This window comes from Anabrus simplex, chromosome 4 (assembly GCF_040414725.1).
Source record: "Anabrus simplex isolate iqAnaSimp1 chromosome 4, ASM4041472v1, whole genome shotgun sequence".
NCBI classification, from domain to species: Eukaryota; Metazoa; Arthropoda; class Insecta; order Orthoptera; family Tettigoniidae; genus Anabrus; species Anabrus simplex.
In genome coordinates this window covers 143,779,297-143,799,014 of record NC_090268.1, presented here as the reverse complement: position 1 = coordinate 143,799,014, position 19,718 = coordinate 143,779,297, and the positions used below count along the sequence as shown (strand labels likewise).

Below are 19,718 nucleotides of genomic sequence, written 5' to 3'. Positions count from 1 at the left end.
GTGGGTAATCTTAGCATTGAAATATAGTTAATAGAAGTCATTAGGAATAGGTTTCTTATTTTTGAGAATATTTATCATGTAGCTATCTGTTCTGCGTTCGGTCTACAGGAAAGCCGATCGCTATCACATGAACCATAACACTCCAGGCAGTACAGTGTGTTATGCTGATCATCATCTAGATAAGTCAATGGCTTTACGATAGGCAAGGGGACTTAATTACAAAATAACAATTATTACAATTGTGATTCGTATCAGTTCAGTGATCTTTCGAGTATAACCTCGTAAGGTCAGCTTCTTTTCAGCTATAATCTTAACCTTAACGTATCCGTCCTTTCCCAACTCCCCGTACCAAGAGTCCTCATTTTTGGAGAAGTCACAACTCTTCCTGTTTCCCTTCTCCTTCTCCTGTTGGGGTTTTCGGACGCAGTCACGTATCCTATGCTACTCATAAGGGGTGATGAAAGGAACGAGGTGATGTAATTCACCTTTTGAGGTTCTCAAGTCGATGAGTTCAAGAAGTGGCGATCTCATCGAATTTCTGAATTTTATATTTTTCCGGTGACCTTCTACCCTTTTTTTCCTGTTCTGCGGCCGTTCTGTGCTTTCAAATCTGTAGATCCTCATATTCTTACATGGAAGTTTTTATACAGCAAGACAGATTGTAGTCTCATGGTATGCCGATTATCACTTAATAAGGTCACATGAATCAGCATACAGTTATTGTTCCTATAATTGTCTTGTATCTGACCATTGCTTTTGCTTAGTTCTTACAAGATAGTCTTTAGTACCACAGTCTCTATGCTTCGATTTCCGTGTTGTACTCGCTCTTTTTCCTCATTGTAGCTGAAGTCTGTATGTCCATTACATGCAATTAACCAGTGAAGTAACACGGAAATGTTGTGTTGTAAACGTCTTCATTAGGCCTCTGCTGGTCTGGAATGTCGATCCCTTCCACAGATTGACGGCCGTGAAACCCTGTTACATTCCTAGATTTCTGGGCCTACAAACTAGCTCATAAAATTTGCTTTTAGGCAACTAATATATGGTGTTAATTTTAACTGCAATATACTGTATAACACCACAGAAGACCGGACAGAAATTCACTACAATGATCCAATGCGGCCGTAAAAAGCGCAATAATAATAATAATAATAATAATAATAATAATAATTTTATGGGCACGTTCGCAGACTGCCGGCAAGTAGACTGACACACAAGATTCTCACCTACATAGAACATCTAAAAAATATTCCATGGCTACTGGAAGTGAAGAAGGATCTGGAAAAAGCCCATATGGACTCAACTGACACCGCGGACAGAAACCTCTACAGGAAAAAAATTAATGGATGGAAAGTGCAACCAGAGAACGAAGTGAAAAAGAAGACGGGAGCAAAGTGGACAGAAGAACGAAAAAGGATCCACGGAGAAAGGATGAGAGCTGTTTGGCAACTCAGAAAACAGAATCGTTAGAGCTTTGCGTGATCCATTGGGTCCATGCGCACGTCATAATAATAATAATAATAATAATAATAATAATAATAATAATAATAATAATAATAATACGGGTATAAAACCAGTCAGTTTCACTGACCCAGTTTTGGAGAGATTAATTACGTTGTAACCTTTTTGAGCTTGCTTAGGATAACACTGTTTTAGCATTCTGTGAAAGTTTAGACGCGGCCTTCGTAAGTTGCGATTCTTCTTTCAACTGTGGTACTTAAAGTATACATACCTACATCCAAATGTGTAAGTATATCCATCCGTTCAATTTTCAGTCAAAATAGCCCGCCTCTTGACATGATCATTGAAGCATCAAGTCTGTTGTGGTCTGACACCGTGGTTAGCCGGTCCGAATCCCTTTGTTGGAAAAAAAAATCATCATCGAATGTTGGCTGGCACTGGATTGCGTGCCGAAAGCCTGAATTCAATTCCAAACTTCCCCGGGGTATTCATATTATGGAGTGAGGGCATATGGCGCTGTTGATGGTGATTCCTACGTGGCACAGTTGTAGGCTATGTGCCGACACCGGGTTTCACCTTACCCTTACCTCATTATCGTTATCTACCTACATTCAGGCGCGTTGGTCACCCATGGGCGTCGGTTGGAAAGACCTGGACCAGGCGAGCCGAGAATGTCGTCGGAGACCCCAGCACTAAAAACCATACCTTAAACAAAGTAAATAAATAAATAAATAAACAGTCATAATAACATCGAGTTCGAAACCACTTTAGAAGGTTGTGCGCCTTAAAATTACAATATTTCAAATGGAAATGGAGAGTATAGACCATTTCACACTAATGCCCGCTAAACACTTCGCTGGATGTAAAAACTACTCGTTACGAGAGATAGGCACATTATGACGTGTTTTTTTTTCTCTTTCAAAATATTGATTTATTCTATGAAAATATGAAGACGAAAATTCAAATTGAAATGTTAATATCCTTTTTGTTCTTAAACAGTGAGATCAGGTTTACATCATTATTTACAAAAGAAGGCTTTACAGATTAAGTTTTAGCTATGTTTAATAATACGATACCACACGAAATATAGGCTAATAACTCACAATAATTTTATAGTACGCCTATTTCATTATCACGAAGCATTTAAACTGGAAGAACGAAATAATTCACTGGTTACTTTAGCTGGACTTGCCACAAGTTGCAATACGCTACGAGAAGTTTTTCAATATTTTCTGGCAAAATGTTGTATCTTCTATCGAGTAGTATTTTCCACGACGAAAACGATGGCTTCACATCACATGATGCAATTGGAGCATACATGTATCGTGCTACTTTGCGTAGCTTAATATTTCCCGATATTTCACTGATCTTAACTTCAAGAACCTTGACATATGTAGTGGATGGATTGGGTTTTCCTGACGTGGTTCATGCGAAACTATCTTGGTACAATATCTGGAAAGTTCGGTTCATTGCTAACGGTGGAAAGAAAAAAAAAGGTGCAATCGTGGGATGAATTTGTTAATTTTTAAAAGCGAAAAATTTGAGATCTTACAAAATATGAGGTTATACAAAGATTTTCCACAGACGTGAACATTTTACCAAAATATAGTGACATGAAAAATTGGCGTGATTGTATTCTACAGATTGCAGATCGTTTTGACTGTCTCTACTCATCATATTTAATCTGTGTATGTTTATCATTAATTAACACCACCGCAGTTAATCCTGCTTTAGCATCGTTAGCTGTTAACGTGTTATGACTGGTGTCAGCCATAGTTGCCTAGATTTCCCGCCTGGAAATAACGGAGATCAGATTTTGGTCTTGATTTTGTGGAACATTTTGAACTCTGTTCTGTTAGATATGTTATTGTCAATGAGTGTACAAATATTTCGTTCGGGTAAAGGGACTTCTGTATAAAATTTACAAGGAATTAAAGAAACACCGACGTTATAATTTGTAAGATCACTAGCGATATGTTTCTGTGAATTAGGCAATTTCATGCGAGTTCAGTTATTTCCATATAACATGTCAGTGTGAAGTCCTCTTTCTACGTAAAGTTGAGAAGACTGATCGAGCGATCCTTTAGGTGCAGTTAAATTCAACGTTTCAACTTTGTCTATTATTGGATATATTTTGATGATCCTCCACAGTAGGACTAGATAATCATTGCAAACACTAACATTACTAAGAGTAACGGAATCCACGAGAGTGGCTACGCGGTTTGAGTCACGTACCTGGTACCTGATAGTGGGTTCGAACCCACTGTCAGCAGCCCTGAAGATGGTTTTTCATTTTCACACCACGCAAATATTCGGAGCTGTACCTCTGTTATGGCCACGGTCGCTTCCTTCCCAGTCCGAGACCTTTCCTACCCCATTGTCGCCATAATATCTGCCTGTGTAGATGTGAAGTAAAACAAATACTTCATTAAAAATAAAAGTAGCCGAATCGTATCCCGACACAGTAGTTTGTCTTATAAATTAACATTACTGTGAGAGGCTTACACCAGTTGATTTACTGACACTATAAGAAACTCTTTTTTTCGGAGCAGAACCCCACCACACTATAGTATTTTAAGGAATGCACGTTGAATTATTATTATTATTATTATTATTATTATTATTATTATTATTATTATTATTATTATTATTATTATACCACTTGATATATTGATATAATTGTTAGCTTCGTAAGGGATTTACTTGCGACTTGTGTGGGATTCTTAATATCGAACCGTGTTACTGTATTTTACCGATAATGGAGTTCGTTATTCGTAGTCGCCTAGTCATGTAGGCATTTTATTTTTCGCGAGTCTGCCGCTGTGAACGAGGGGAGGAATATCATTTCAAGGTATCGTGCAATTCCAGGAATTCTGATAGGGAGCGTTGTCTAAGCAACCTCATCCAACACTTCTGAAATGTTCAAGTGAATAGGAACCTATAACACTGATACGTCTTGCGCAGTGTTGTGCAATATTATATCTTCTTTGTTCTTGTCTTAGTTTTGTTAAGAAGGGTTCGCATTTAAATCTTTTTCCACATTTCTCATGGTTTTCATATTTTATTATTATTATTATTATTATTATTATTATTATTATTATTATTATTATTATTATTATTTGCTTTACGTCGCACCGATACAGATAGGTCTCATGGCAACGATGGGACAGGAAAGGCCTAGGAATGGGGAGGAAGCGTCCGTGGCCTTAATTAAGATACAGCCCCAGCATTTGCCTGGTGTGAAAATGGGAAACCATCTTCAGGGCTGCCGACAGTGGGGTTCGAACTCACTATCTCCTGGATGCGAGCTCACAGCTGCGCGCCCCTAACCGCACGGCCAACTCGCCCGGTTTCATAATGTTAATTTTCCAGATGTTCATATTAGAGACTCTAGATTTAATCATAAAGAACATGTGAAGTTCTAGCGTTGTAAATAACTTTTTTCTGTCGGTTTGAATATTAATTACGACGCCCTGTTACTTGCAGGGGAAGGTGATGATGATAATAGGCCTATATAAAGTAAGAAAATACAGGTAGGCCGATAACTATAATATTTTAGGTATCTTAATAATATCAACAGTAGTATTCGCCCCAAGCGAAGTCACATCATAATTAACATGTTGATTGGCTGTAAAAGCAGAAAGTAGTTAGGAGTTTTAGTGAGTAAATACTGTACTGAAGAAATGAGTCATCGAATACAACTTGAACCACCTGTCTTATTAATAATAGGATTATTTCTTTACGTACTTACGAGTAAGTGGAGACAATGACAGGACTCAGTTAAGGGCCCCGTGGTCACCAACCCATGCTCTCAAGTTAAGAGCCACTTGGGCCCATTTTTATTGTCTCTTACGACAGGCAGATGATACCGTCGATGTTATTCTATCGCCCCTGTGCACAAGGGGAAGGACCGAGTAGAGGGTTGTATAGCGTCACTTGTGATGGTAGCCGAGCTTCAAGCATAGATTTGCGGAGGGTCGTAGCCGACACCCTTGGTGCAAACAAACTTCCATTTTTTACGCATCTGTTGATATAATGTTCATAGCCACGTGATCTCCAGTTTTACTGGAAATCCAAACCACTGGGACGTGACATTCAGTTGCAGAAACCCTATATCATTTGACCGGGATTCGAACTGCGGCCAGCTTGGTGAGCAAGCCAGTGACGACGTCACTCGGCTGTCACGCTCCACAACCCTGGGCGACATTGTCTGTAGTCTGTTCTGCAGTCTCTATGGAGTGTGTTATGGCCGCTGGTACGGTGCGAGGGTATTTTGCGCCTTTGGGTTGAACGAGGCCTGTAAAGCATGCACACCTTAGCATGACGAACGATACAAGCAGAACTTTAGAGCACAGTACAAGGTGCGCAACTGCTGATGCATTCCAGATACATGACGGAAAATACTAGTTTCGAATTTTTTTTCTCAGCCCTGCGCCCCTAATCTTGTCATGTGCTAAGCTCTAGTAGGTAATCACTCGCTTCCTTATGGAAATTTAGTTTCCGTTTGTGTGTATTCGTGTCAGTGAATAAGTTCACCGTAAGACATATTTCGAGTTTCTAAGAATATTTTTACATACCTGCTATTGATTCACAGTTCCATTTTACTTTCGACTGTGTGAAGTGGTCTTAACGTTGTAGCCCTACACCATCGACAACAAAATCCATCCTTTGAAATGCATTATTCCTGTAGATGAAGAGGAAACACTAATCGGTCCTCTTAAAAAGAGTGCAACTTGATTGTGCATGTTGATAGAGTAACTTAACGCTCGCTGAAGCCGTATATATGAAACGTATGCATTATTTTGGACAATACAATATGGTGTCTGGTCAAATCAGTCGGCCCCTCTGTGCATGAGTAAGGCAGTCTTCATAGTGGGCAATGTCCTTGAAAATGATGAAAGTGAGGATATAATTAGAACACTTTTCACGGTTAGATATACGACAAGAGCTCTATCGACCCTTTAAAACGTTCTACTGAGCTCGGTAGAGAAAATTATCTTGCGCCTTGTCACTAACGAAACGTCTGTGGATATTAACACTTGTCTTAACGGATTATACTGTTGGATTCGAATCCCTTTAGTCTTTGATCTTCGGCATTATGTTTAGTTTCAACTACTACCACTTTCTGGTGGTGTTTTTTCCTCATACGTTTTGTTCCCATTTCGATGAATTACAGATTCACACGCCATTACGGGCACAGCGTCAAGACGGTCGAGGTATTTTATACCCCATAGCGTTTACGATTGAAGTATGCAGTACGTTATGTTATATCATGGACAGATCGTATCAAACATATTTCTGTTTTCGAAGCAAGTGGTTGCTAGAATGTCGAGGAGGGCGAAAAGGAAGAGCTTCGTACTTACTTACGAACTATGTTGCGACAATAATAATAATAATAATAATAATAATAATAATAATAATAATAATAATAATAATAATAATCTTACTGCTTTTACGTCTCACTAACTACTACTGACTGTTTTCTGAGACGCCGACGTGCCGGAATTTTGTACCGCAGGAGTTATTTTACGTGCCGGTAATTTTACCGACACGAGGCTGAGGTATTTGATCACCTTCAAATACCATCGGACTGAGCCAGGATCGAACCCAAGTTGCGGTCAGACGGCCAGCGCCTCAGCCGTCTTTGCCACTCACCCCGGCATTCTCGAGTTTTAACGGTTGCACAATAGAAATTTCTCGATTAATACCTTCTGCGTAGAGTACTACATTTAGGCATAATTGAATAACTTTTCTTCAACCATCTGTTATCTCTTCTCCTTATCATAACCTCAGTACGAGATCCGGTTTCTCTCTTAGTGTATTAGACTACTGCTAGCAGCCGCTCATTACTGCTAGATTTTGGAATCCGTTGCGACATTAGGGACGTGTCTTTAGAGGCGAAGCTTCCATGGCCTGTTAAACTATTACTCTTCCCCAGAGTTGGGTTGTGTCTCCGTTGCTGACGACAGGTGCATGTTGCTGACGTTCCGTTTGAATTTCAGTATCCTTTGTTAAGGTGAATGATATATTCCTACTCGGTTCGAAACGTCGGCTACCTGTACATGAAACGACTACATGTCCCAGTCTGGCGAAGAACGTAATTCTATGGACATATCTTTTACTACATTTAAATTAGTTGTAGCCTTTATCTACAACACTTCCGGTTAAATTGAATGTTGTTTATTTTAGTAATAGTAGTAGAGTAGAAAGCCATAACATTGCGACAGACATTATTAAACTAATAGTTAAAGCCGTTAAAGGTAATCATTCTGAATGATATTCAAGATAATATAATTACACTGCCATCGTCATTTTTTCATAGATATATATAACATACCCAAGACATTCTTTAACGTCGGTGTGTAAATCAACTACTGCGCTGTAAAATATCGACATTTCGGTGTCTCCGGAAAATCATAAAAGTAATTCGAGGGACGTTAACCGTTTTAGTTATTGTATTTTCTGAAATATTCAGATCGTAGTGTTATAAATTACTGGGCACCTTAAAGTTCTATATAGTTATCATAACCATGGCAGGCTAAAGTGGCGGAATTACAAACTGACGCAGAAGGAACATTTAAAGAATCCTCATGTCGGTGCCTGAGGTTACATGCTTGCGTAGTAATAATACTCTACTACATCGTACAGTATATTTGGCTCCACTCTGTGTAAAGTGTGTATTTATTTGTGTAAAAATGCGCAGTAGTGGCTATCTTGTAAGAAAATGCACAATAGTAATCTTCTCATGTGCACTTCATCCTCGTTATTCATAGGAAATTTTCAAATTTTAAATTGTGATGTTCCAAACAAGGGTAACACGAAGAACATTACAAATAAAACTTCCTTTAAATATAGTATAATAATATCTTGTTCAGCAAGATCTCGTATCTTGCCCGAATGTAATTGTTTTGGAGACTTAGTCTACACGTGATTTTTGTCTACAAGTAGGTCTGTGGCACGATGTTTTTTAGTGTGCGTGTGCAATGGCCTCGATTGCTGCGTGTTGGCGCACGTATACATTCACGACGGCTGTGTCGACGCCGCCGTCGCTTAGAAAGGCCACTCAAGACGTGCGTCCATGGGCATCGCGCCAACTTGTTCTCTTGCCAAGGCTGACGCCCGCCCAACTTCCTCACATGGCGACTTGCCCGCCGCACGGTGCTGCTCGCTGGGTTGTCGGATCGTAGGAGCGTGACTCATGCCTGCTGCACCGAATGGAAAAGTACATAATTTTTTTAGTATTCGTTTCAGTGAATGAAGATACGTTCTGTAACTCTCATCTTGACATAGAGCCTAAAATACTAGCGAGACAGTTTGAAAATTAACGTTTTATCTGTCTTCTTCGTACGTTGCTTCTTAATCGTAATTATTAACGGTATACCAAAACAGGAGTGCCGTTACAGATGTTTGAACCCTTATTCTCTCTTTCTGAATATAGGTGGGTGTCATTGTTTTTTTTTTTTTAATCTTGTTTGTTAAGATGGATGACAAAATAACTCCGGTCGCCTAATAGTTGATGTCTGAAAGCGACGGAGATTTAATACTAAAATAAATATTAAGAGTTTGTTAGTCATTTTGTAAGTGATGGAATGTCATAGACTATTATTGGCCGATCCATGATATAAAACTAATCCTAAACTTCGGTAGCAGTACTTAACCATGCCACTTATAAAAACTAAAAAATCATCTTTGATGCATTTGTTGATGTATTATATCGCCTGGTAAACATTCCGTATCATAAGACAAATAAGGTGTCTTAAAAAAAATAGTAGTTCTGCATACGGTGTCTTATAAACAAATTAGTAATATTCCGGGCATAACGTTCTGCATCGAAATTCTTGGTGATTGTTACGTAGTGCAGTTCGAAGCAGGCTGTTCCCAGAATGGCTTTTTAATATTGCATTAATATGTTTGTGAAAGCGTATAGGACGCTAGTACTTACGAAGCAGCGAAAAAAAAGGTACTATCACAGTATCTCATTAATAGTACTTCCGAACTCTGCTTGTATTCATTTTAAAGGAATTTATTATTATTATTATTATTATTATTATTATTATTATTATTATTATTATTATTATTATTATTATTATTATTATTATTATTATTTGTTTAAACTGGTTCCAGCCAATTGGCAGGTCATGTAACAAAGCCCTCAAACTAGCGTCGGGCAGCTGTCAAGCCTTGTTGTACACCTCGGGATTATGACGTCTGATTATGAATCATTTTTGAAATAGAAGAGACAGGGATAGAGACTGGCTAGAAGAAAACGTAATAAAAGATGGAATCTCTGATTGTCATTTCCCATTTATATTGGGTGGGACAGGAAGCGATTGTCTCCCTCCTTCCCTATTATTATTCCATCTATGCTGTGAGTGATCCCTTCTTAAAGTCTTAAATGTTAGGGTGATGTTGAAAGATTTCCTAGCGAAATAAGAATACAGTATTGTTCTGCTGGAATAGATTTATTGTAGTAGTAATGAACAGCTCTTCATCGTTTGAAGAAATAATATTTGGTCTGCCCTTCAAATGATGACACGGAAATGTTCGGCTTAATAAATTGATATTTCAAACATGCATCCTGTCTGCTGAACTTGGCTGGACACGAGTGTGGTGTTGCAAGGAATACGATGTCAGCTGTACATAATAACTCAGTTGAGTCAGTAAATGTGGGAAGGAGTGCTCTTAGAATAGAAGACTCATCTCGAAGTCACGATTATAGTGCCACACAAGAAGTCACTATGCATGCCCAGGTGGAGGAACTAGCTGTCTCAAACTACAGAAAACCGCTTTAAGATAATAATAAAAACATTTCTCTACAATGACTGTTTATTTTCCTCTGCCACTTACGTACTTCATTTTCATCTTTGTATCGAAGGGAAAGTCGCATTGTTTTTGTCGGGGCTGTGCACCTCTCACCCACTTGCCTTTCTTTCCACGTTCACTAATTCTCTACAAATATTTTTCCGATGCAATTCTGGTTTTTTTTTAAGAACTGGTATGAATGTTTAGCTTCATTGACTAAAAATGTAGGTTTATTTTAATAATCACAATAAATTTTAAATTATTACAAGTTCTTTTTTATTTTAAGTTATTGCTGTAATTGTTATGTATGCAATATTGCCGTATTTATCACGCTACATAGTAATTCTTCTCATTTTGTTTATATGTTATTGAAATCTTCTGTATTATTATTATTATTATTATTATTATTATTATTATTATTATTATTATTATTATTATTATTATTATTATTATTATTATTATTATTATGTCGGTGTAAGGGTATTGCAATTTTCTGTCCTGGTGGTGGTTTTGATTGATCTTTGTTTTCGTATCTTTCTTAAAGTCTCACTTATTTTTTGTTGCAGATTGAATGCTGATGTCTTGCTAGCCAAATTTTCCTGCCACCTTGCAGATTTTTTTCTCAAAACTGTGATTTCAACGGCATCACTCTGTTTACTTCTACGACAATGGGACGCAAGAAAATACAGATCTCGCGCATCACTGACGAACGGAACAGACAGGTTAGTCATCCTTTTGAACTATGTTCCCATTTTTAACTTGTGCTTTACGTGAATAGGGGATTACTGTATATGGATTTATTCCTAAGCCATTGTTAGGACGCGCCAGTCTGTTTCCGTAACCGAATGGCCGCGCTATGCTCAATTGCACGACTGGGATTCTGATCCGTTCGGAGACCCAAGCTTTGAATCTCGACGCCAGGATTTCACACTAACTCCAGGAAAATGTTAGTTTAATCCTTATTTAACGTCCTAAACCATCTGTCTTTAACAAAGACCTAAATTGAAACAGTTATACAATTACATGGGCGATCGAGCTAAGTGGCCGCGTGTGTTAGCGCGCTACAGCTATGTAGCCAGGCTTTGTATTCGGGAGTCGCGTGGGTTCGAAACCCACCTTCGGCTCTCCTGAGAATGGTTTTCTGTGGTTTCCCATTTTATTTTCCGGGTAAACTATTCCTATTCATAAGCCACCTAATTTCATACACGTTCATTTATCTTCATTAGCCCCGCATCTGTGGTTGATGTCAGGAAGGGCATCCGGCTGTAAAAGCATGCCAAATAAATTCATCCCCGACGCGTTATCAGGAAACGGGGCCGACGGACACACACACAAAATTACATGGGTCGATGACCATGAATATGTCACCTGTGATAGTAAAAAGCATCTACAAGGGAACAGGAAGCACAATAGGTTTAAACTCATACAAAGGCATTGCAATTAGTAAAGACAAATTGGCTGGAACTCCTTGGCTGAATGGTCAGTGTTAAGACTGTTTGTTCATAGGATCCTGGGTTCTATTCCTATTTAATTGCATGTGGTTGAGTTTGCTGACTCAGGAACAGGGTGTTTATGTTTGTCCCAGTACTCTTCTCCTTATATTCACACAGTGCACCATCCTGCCAGCCACCACAGAAACACACTATAGTGAATACATTACTCCACATGGGGTTGCCATCAAGGAAAAGTGTAAAAGTAAAGTAAAAGAGAACCAAAGCCACGAATGCAACTGGTAGAAGAAATTGAATAAGATTAAACATAACCATAGAAGTTTCTACAGCACGAGGGGCATGTTCTGGCAGTGTGGTACAGATGGCAGGACTAGGAAAAACAGGCAATTCTATGAAAAGTATGACTGGCTGCCTAGCTAAAAAAACTTTTAAAAATTCCCCTTAGGGTGATGTTATTTTACATGGAAGTACTACTCTAAGGTAATCAGAAAAAGTGAACCTATATAACATTTACGTAAATTTTTCTATTTTGTCATACTTGAAGCCATTTCTTTTCAGTTTTGACTCAGTTAATTTATAACTCTCAAATTAATTTATATTTAATTTATAATTTCACCAATTATATAACATTAATGGTTGGTTTTACCTCATGTATAAGATTAGAATAAATTGACCATTGTGTGAATTTGATTACTATTTTCAGTTTTTAAAAGTATGTTAAGTATTTACAACAATGTATCACATTTTATTACTGTCTTAATGTATATAAAATTGTGAATGGTTCCCAAAAATTCTAAATTACATGAATTCCAAATCATAAAAAATATACTGTCAATGTTAAGAATAATGCACTCGGTTACATAATAATTTACGTCCCTGAAGTAGAGGAGCATGTGGAAAATAAAATAATTTCACTGTAGTAAAATTTCCTACTAAAAGTGGTTTAGGTACTTTATTGGCACAATTGAGAGTGTTGAAGTTTATACATTTGAAATGACAAAATGCTAATTGGTTGCAGTATATATATATTTAAAATACTGAAAATTATGATTTACTTTTGCTTCAGGTGACGTTCAACAAGCGCAAATTTGGTGTAATGAAGAAGGCGTATGAGCTTAGTGTCCTATGTGACTGTGAGATAGCACTCATAATCTTCAGTAGCTCCAATAAGTTGTATCAGTATGCAAGCACCGACATGGACAAAGTCCTCCTGAAGTACACGGAATATAATGAACCACATGAATCGCTTACAAATAAAAATATTATAGAGGTAAGTAAATCAGTATTGACTGTTTCTTTATCCTAGCCACTGGTACACTTACAACATTGGTCTAGTCAAGGAGTCATCAACTCATTGCACTGTTGTATAGGCTGGAGTTACTCGCCTGTATGGGCTTTTCCTTCAATCTGTGTATGTGCACCAGGTTAAGGGGGGGAATAAATCAGATGATAGTGCTGTCCTGTCTAGCATACATTGTAATGTTAAGAGGTACAATTAAAGCAAATATGTTTTGTTTCAAAAGAAAGGAAATAAGATATTACTTTTCATTGTCATGTGCACAAGATGTAGGTTCGATCCCTGCTGACGTTGGTGGCGCTTGGGAGAATTTAAATGAGACAGCCATGTGTCATTGGCCTCCAACAAAAAACTCTTAGTATTGCAGAATGCCAAATACGCAGTGTTAAAATCTGTAACAAGTGAAGAGATAAAATTATTGTAATTATTAGCACTGGTATTTTAGTTAGTACTCAATTTTTTTAAACTGCTGTAGAGCTCAAAGCAATGACTGCTGTAGAATAGGAATATTTCACAATGCAACTTACGATGAGTAATGCTCAAAATATTGAACTGAAATCCATTCACTGAATCTGTGAAGTGGCAGAGAGAAAGCAAGTCGTCTGCATAGCAGCATCATAGACGGCTGGTCCAATGATTAGTCAGTGTGACAGGAATAGAGTGGGAGAGAGCGCGTGACACGTTGATGCTACACATTTGGCTGTTGGTCTTGAAGTAAAAGAACATCACAGGGAAATTAAAACATGTTTCATACTGAGAATAGAAAGCCCTGTACTAATATTTTGAAATAATAGTATTCTAAGAAATGTCAGGTGTATCACACCAGAGTTTTGGTATGTGTGTTCTGCAGATCTGTGTTATGCAAGACCCTCAGAGTAATCTTAACTTGCTGGCTTTCTTCTTGAGACTAGCTGAGAGAAAGTAAAGGGAGCATTTGCTGCCAGGTTCCACCCTCTCCTGAGTGATATTACAGATTCTGTGAATGGCTTTCATATCCTCTCTTTTTATTCTTATATTACATCACTAAATACACTGCATCTTTAACTAAAGATGGGAGTGCCTATGGTTTGTCTTGCAGACTTAGTGATGTACGTATATTTAGTAGACATGTGTCTCTTTCCTGAGTACAGTAATAGGAAAGAAAAGAAGAGAGGAAAATATATGAGGAAGATTACCGATCATCTTTCACAGGAAATATCAGTATGGCTAATTTGATATGTCATGATTTATTTCTGCATTTTCTCTGTGTTATATCAACTTACAGTGAGCATCTAAATGTGTGTTTTAGGCTTTGAATAAAAAGGAGCACAAGAATGGCACATGTAGTCCAGACAGCCCTGAACCTGACACAGAGTACCAACTTACTCCACGAACTGAGGCTAAATATAGTAAAATTGATGAAGAGTTCCAGATGATGTTACAGCGGAATCAACTGAATGGGAGTCGAGTAAGTTCACAGATCACTTAGAATTCTAATTCATTAAAACATTCAGTATAGAGTCCAGAATTTGATTTACAAGATTTGCATGTAATTTTCATAATTTTCTTCCCTTTGGCTCATGAAACTAAAACATGATAACATTGCAATATTCAAACCATTTTTTGAAAACTTGTCAAATATCTGTTATCTCCTCAAATTTTTAAAGATATTATTAATACGACTATCTGCATAACCATTAGGTGCTTGCTTCATTAATTCAAGGTTACAGGATCAAATTCTGGCAGTGTCAGTTGATGTTTACCAGTGGATTCAGTGGATAAATGTGAGAGTCCTGTGTCTGTAGATTTAGTGTCTCATTTAAAAAAGAAAGCTTCCTATTAGGGGATTATAATGAAAGGGATATTTAGCACATATTTATTATATTAATAGTAGAAAATTCTAGACTGGATATGAAGATCAGTAGGTCACGTACAATCACGTAGTACACAGTGAACTATGGAATTGTGATGTACCAGTGAAGACCAAGAAATTATATGCAAGGCATATTTATGTATACTGTAATGTTATTCATGCTTGGAAATTGGCCATTGATTATAGAGTAAGAAAACTGAATACGGGCACAGGGTATATTTAAATGGCAAAAAGAAAATGAATAGTCTGAGATAGTTGGAATATTTTACACTATTTAATGGAAATAGAAAGCCAAACCATATGATGGTGAGAAAAGTCAGAGGAATTAATGACCGAGAAAGACTCAGATTTGGGAGGTCGATTTAGTTACAAACGGAACAAGAGAAGAGAACTGAAGTTTAAAACATGGCAATGAAATGATAAAAGAGGTAAAATCAAGGGGAACCACACGTGTTGCAACTTGGCTTGATAGTATAAGGAGGATACTATGTTGAATACATTAGCATTAGTACACTTTGGTGGTGGTTGTGGTAATTTTTAATGGTGCAAAACAATATTCCATGGTCTGGAGTAAAAGTGCTAATAATTCACATTGTGGCTTTTGTCGTCATTCCATTTAACATCGACACAATATTATGTTTAACTTCCCTTCATCTGCTTTTAATATGAAGAGAATTCAGGGTGTGAGGATGAGTTCTTTAACATGGGAATGGTTGGGATTTCTCTCATGTATTAATTCTGATATGACAAGAGATTGAGCTGGAGTATCAGTACATGACCTACCACAAAACTCCTAAGGGCAATCGAAGAGTAAAATTCTGTTAGGATTTTAAAATTGGTATGGTCTCTCTCGGTTTGACTCTAACAAGAAGACAGAGGAGGGATAGGGAGACATGTGTATATTAGAAAGAGGAAGATCCACAGATGAATGACTAACTGAAGTATCTCCCATTGTTAATTATGTGATCATTTTATTTTCAGTAATTTTTTTTAAAAATGACATCGTCCTATTTCTAAATATCTTCTGAAATTTTGACTAAATCTTCTGAATTATCATGTTTAGATCTGGTAACATTCTGAGTTGAAGTAATATTATTTGTAATGTGTCTTGTTTGTTCAGCAGGTAGGCATGAATCAGGCAAATTATTCTATGCCTGTATCGGTGCCAGTTAACAGCAGCTATCCCACAGATTCTTCAATGCTGCAGTCAAGTCCTCAAATGCCTCACACCAGCGTTAGTCCCCGTCCTTCGTCCTCGGAAACGGACACTGGTAAACTATCTTTCACTTATCTGATGGTCTTGCAGTTTTCCATTTTGTAATGTTGAGTCTTAAAGGAATTAGGGCCATTTCTGTCAGTATTTCTCTTTACTACTGTTGCCTGTTGGTTTCTTGAAGGTATGTGCCCTATTTCCAGGAGATGTATCATCAAACCATGTAGAGTTGACCAGTATGCAGACTTTATAATGTCACATGTTCATTGTTATCGAACTGTCTATGAGCCACCGCTGTTCTCTGTCAGCTGATTGACATGACCTCCTCTTACTCTCTGACATGGAAGTACCAAGTGTACTGTGTGAGCTTGACGATACAGTAGTTGTCTAGCAAACAGTAAAAATATGAAATAAAATTGGAGTGTCAAGCTTTTACCAATTTGGCCTTGTTAAATTTGACTGACATACAAAACATTTTTATTTCTATTTTCAGAATTTTCTGCTTAACAACTTATAATAAAACATTTCCTTACTGTCAAAAAATTTCAGTAGGTAAAATTGTATTCTAGTACAAAGTCAACCACCTGCATGGTAACACAGCTTGCAGTGCTTTTGGTGCAAAATGTTTCTTGGGTGTAATTATCACACATAGTTCATCATGTTTCTGAAGATTATTAGAACATGTTGATGATCAAATGTGAGTCATCTGTCATGGGAACTGATTCTCTCAATATGTCGCATATGTAAGCATCTTGAGGCCGTGAGATCCGGGAAACAGGAAGGGTACGGGAATGGAGTTCCACAAGAAATCAGGCAATCTAAAGTGTTGTTGTAGAAGGATAAGTGATGATTCCCCTGCGGTGTGTGCTGTAGCTTTGTTTTGCTGCATCCACTGTTGTTGGGTGGGTAAATCTCTGAAGCAACAAAAACAGCACGATCTCAGATGAATGGGGTAATATTGAGGTCTCTGTATAATACCTGGTCCACTGTTTTTGGATTCTTTGTAGCATCCTTGACAATATAAGAGCCCTGTATCCCATGACTGGACACGGCACACCAAATCGTAACCTGTGCACTGTGTAGTGGTTTTTGTATAACGGCATTGGGCCATTCAAACCCTAAAAAGTGAGTTGTTTATTGGTTGATGTAGCCATCAAGGTGAATATGGCTTTCTTCTGAAAACCATATGTTACCGAAGAAATTTGGATCCTCATATGTCATGAACATTACTCGGCTGCAATTCCTTATGGGAATCAACATCTATATCATGCAATACAATAATCAGGCTTGCTCATACATCCCTTCTTGTTAGATGCTGAGGAACTTTAATGCGGTATACAATTTCTACCTAGCTCTTTCAAACATCTGTCGAACAGACCTATCACTTACAGTTTCAGCAATGTTTGTCATAGACATCGCTTCAGGGACTGTAAAACCTCGTTTGTGGTAACAGTTCGTAGTGCCCTGTTGTCCCCATTTGTTGACATTAGACAGATCCCATATGGAACTTGTCAGTGACTGGTAACATCGTTCTGTTATTTGGTTCCTTCTTATTAAATCCCTCCTCATGTGTTCTTTAATATGAAGCAAACTTGGCTCGTTCTAACTCTGATCAGAAATAATGTTTTGCGATAAACACCTTCTCTGTTGCGAGAATTATAATTGCGGAATTTAACACAACACTGAATTTACAGTATGTTAAACTAATACATTAATAAATACTTTGTTACTAGGGAAATGTGGACTGCAGATCAGCAATAATTTCGGTGTTGTTTGTTCTGCCGCATACCACATGTGGTGTAAAGATAATTTATTAAAGACTGAAACTGATATAATCTCAAATTTTTGCAACTTATATTACTTACCCAATGGTAAAATAAACATGGACAGTCGAATACGATGGTCGAATCCGACCAACATGTGAGCAAAATCTCATTTTCATGGTGCTTTAAAGCAGTGGTTGACTTAACCCTATTTGCCAGTTTGAGTCGACAGACAAAATTTTCTCTCTGCCGCCTGGGAGTTCAGAACATGAAAGTAACAGGAAACACTTCACAAGTTATGATAAATCATAGACTATTTTCATTCTTAATGTAGTTTAGTTTTTCTGTGAAATAGCATCAAAAGTATGCAAAGAAGCAGTTAACTCTGGACGTTTTGACAGTAATTGTTCAAAATTTAGTTGCAAATGGAACTCTGCATGTACCATCTTTTAGTACAAATTTGGCAAATCTGTGTTGGATGTAGAAAAGGTGTTGCAAAAATGTGATTTTGAGAAAAATGCATTTGAATGTTTAGGATCATAAATATGCTGTATAATCCCCATAGCAGAATGAGGATTTTGTAGATGTTTGAAGAACCTGAACATCTTTTGCAGACGCAACACAGAAACATGATTTTGCATAAATTTAGAACTGAATTTAAAAATAGTGTTATAACATATTATTTGTTATATGTTGGCCTGTGTTGTAACGTTGTGTAATGTTCCTTTTCATAAACACTGCTGTTAGTTTTTGTGATTGAGGTCCTCCGAGTCTGTATTGTAAATATTGACTGATTAAGATGTTAGCTAATGTGTGGCTGATAGCAGCATCAGAAAAAATAGCCAGCTGTTAAGATCCTCAATTAATTGAGGCTTGTAATAATAAGTGCTGATTATATCATTTCCTTACATTTAGGGACATTGCTATAAATAGATGGGCAATCTGAACCAAATGCATTTATTTATTCATTCAGTCATTCATTCATTCATAGCCATGGAAGAAACTGATTTATATGTAATTCAAGGGGAACATTTTGGATTACTTACAATCAAGATTGCGTTTAAAACATTCTAAGTGAAAAAATATAATCTTAACACTACAAGTGCCAACAATCGATTTTTTTTGACGTTGTGCACCTGTCTATAATACCAGCGTCGAAAAATCGATGTTCATAAAAGTCGCAGTAAAGATACCTTAGGTGACATCTATTGATGTAAGACACACACTAAATTGTCAAGCATAGTTTGAAGTTTATTTTACTGTCGTAAGGAGTTCCATATCTATGTAAGTATTCCATGTTATGTATCCTCTTTGCTTGGAATTTCAGTGTTGACATGTGGTAAAGATGACGACTCAAGATGTCAACATTGCTGGCAATATTGACCTTATTGTGGAATTAATAGATGAAGAAAGTGATTTTAGCAATTTGAAACACGGTGAAACTAATAGTAATAATACAATTAGTGACAGTGATAGTGAGCCAGAGCAGACTTAAATGCCAGATAACGGTGATTGCATAAGTGACTCTAAGGATGATGAAGCTCTTTGACGCTGCTAAAATGCAGGTAGAGGTAGGCTTACAATTCTGGAGACAACTAGAACACTATTACAGACCTTGAGAACAGAAGAGAGAAAAAAAAAAAAAAAAAACCCTGCTGAGGAGGAATAAAAAGAAATCCACTCAAAAATCTCAAGTTACTTAACGTATCCAAACTTCCTGCTTTATTTGTCTATTCATATTATTTTCTGTTGTGACCCTACTTCTGCAAATATTCCAACCAAACTTTTGCTAGTGACTGAGAACGTATCAAGGAACACTCTGTATACATTAGATTTTTCAATGTAGATAAATGTTTTACTGGCAATTTTGTCCTGAATT

The 19,718-nt window shown here is 37.3% G+C and overlaps 1 protein-coding gene across 13 annotated transcripts in view; it reads left to right on the top strand.

The window, feature by feature from the left end:
• The window catches only part of Mef2 (myocyte enhancer factor 2), a 778,785-nt gene that overhangs the window by 730,519 nt on the left and 28,548 nt on the right, over window positions 1-19,718 (top strand). For 11 of the 13 annotated variants that reach the window (XM_067145247.2, XM_067145245.2, XM_067145246.2 and 8 more), the window contains 4 exons: window positions 10,830-10,985; window positions 12,781-12,984; window positions 14,300-14,458; window positions 15,984-16,134. In XM_067145247.2, the coding sequence (XP_067001348.1) occupies window positions 10,932-10,985; window positions 12,781-12,984; window positions 14,300-14,458; window positions 15,984-16,134 (568 nt within the window). In that variant the 5' untranslated portion in view covers window positions 10,830-10,931. The remainder of the gene's footprint in view (window positions 1-10,829; window positions 10,986-12,780; window positions 12,985-14,299; window positions 14,459-15,983; window positions 16,135-19,718) is intronic. The other 2 variants (XM_067145254.2, XM_067145257.2) reach the window with 1 other exon arrangement.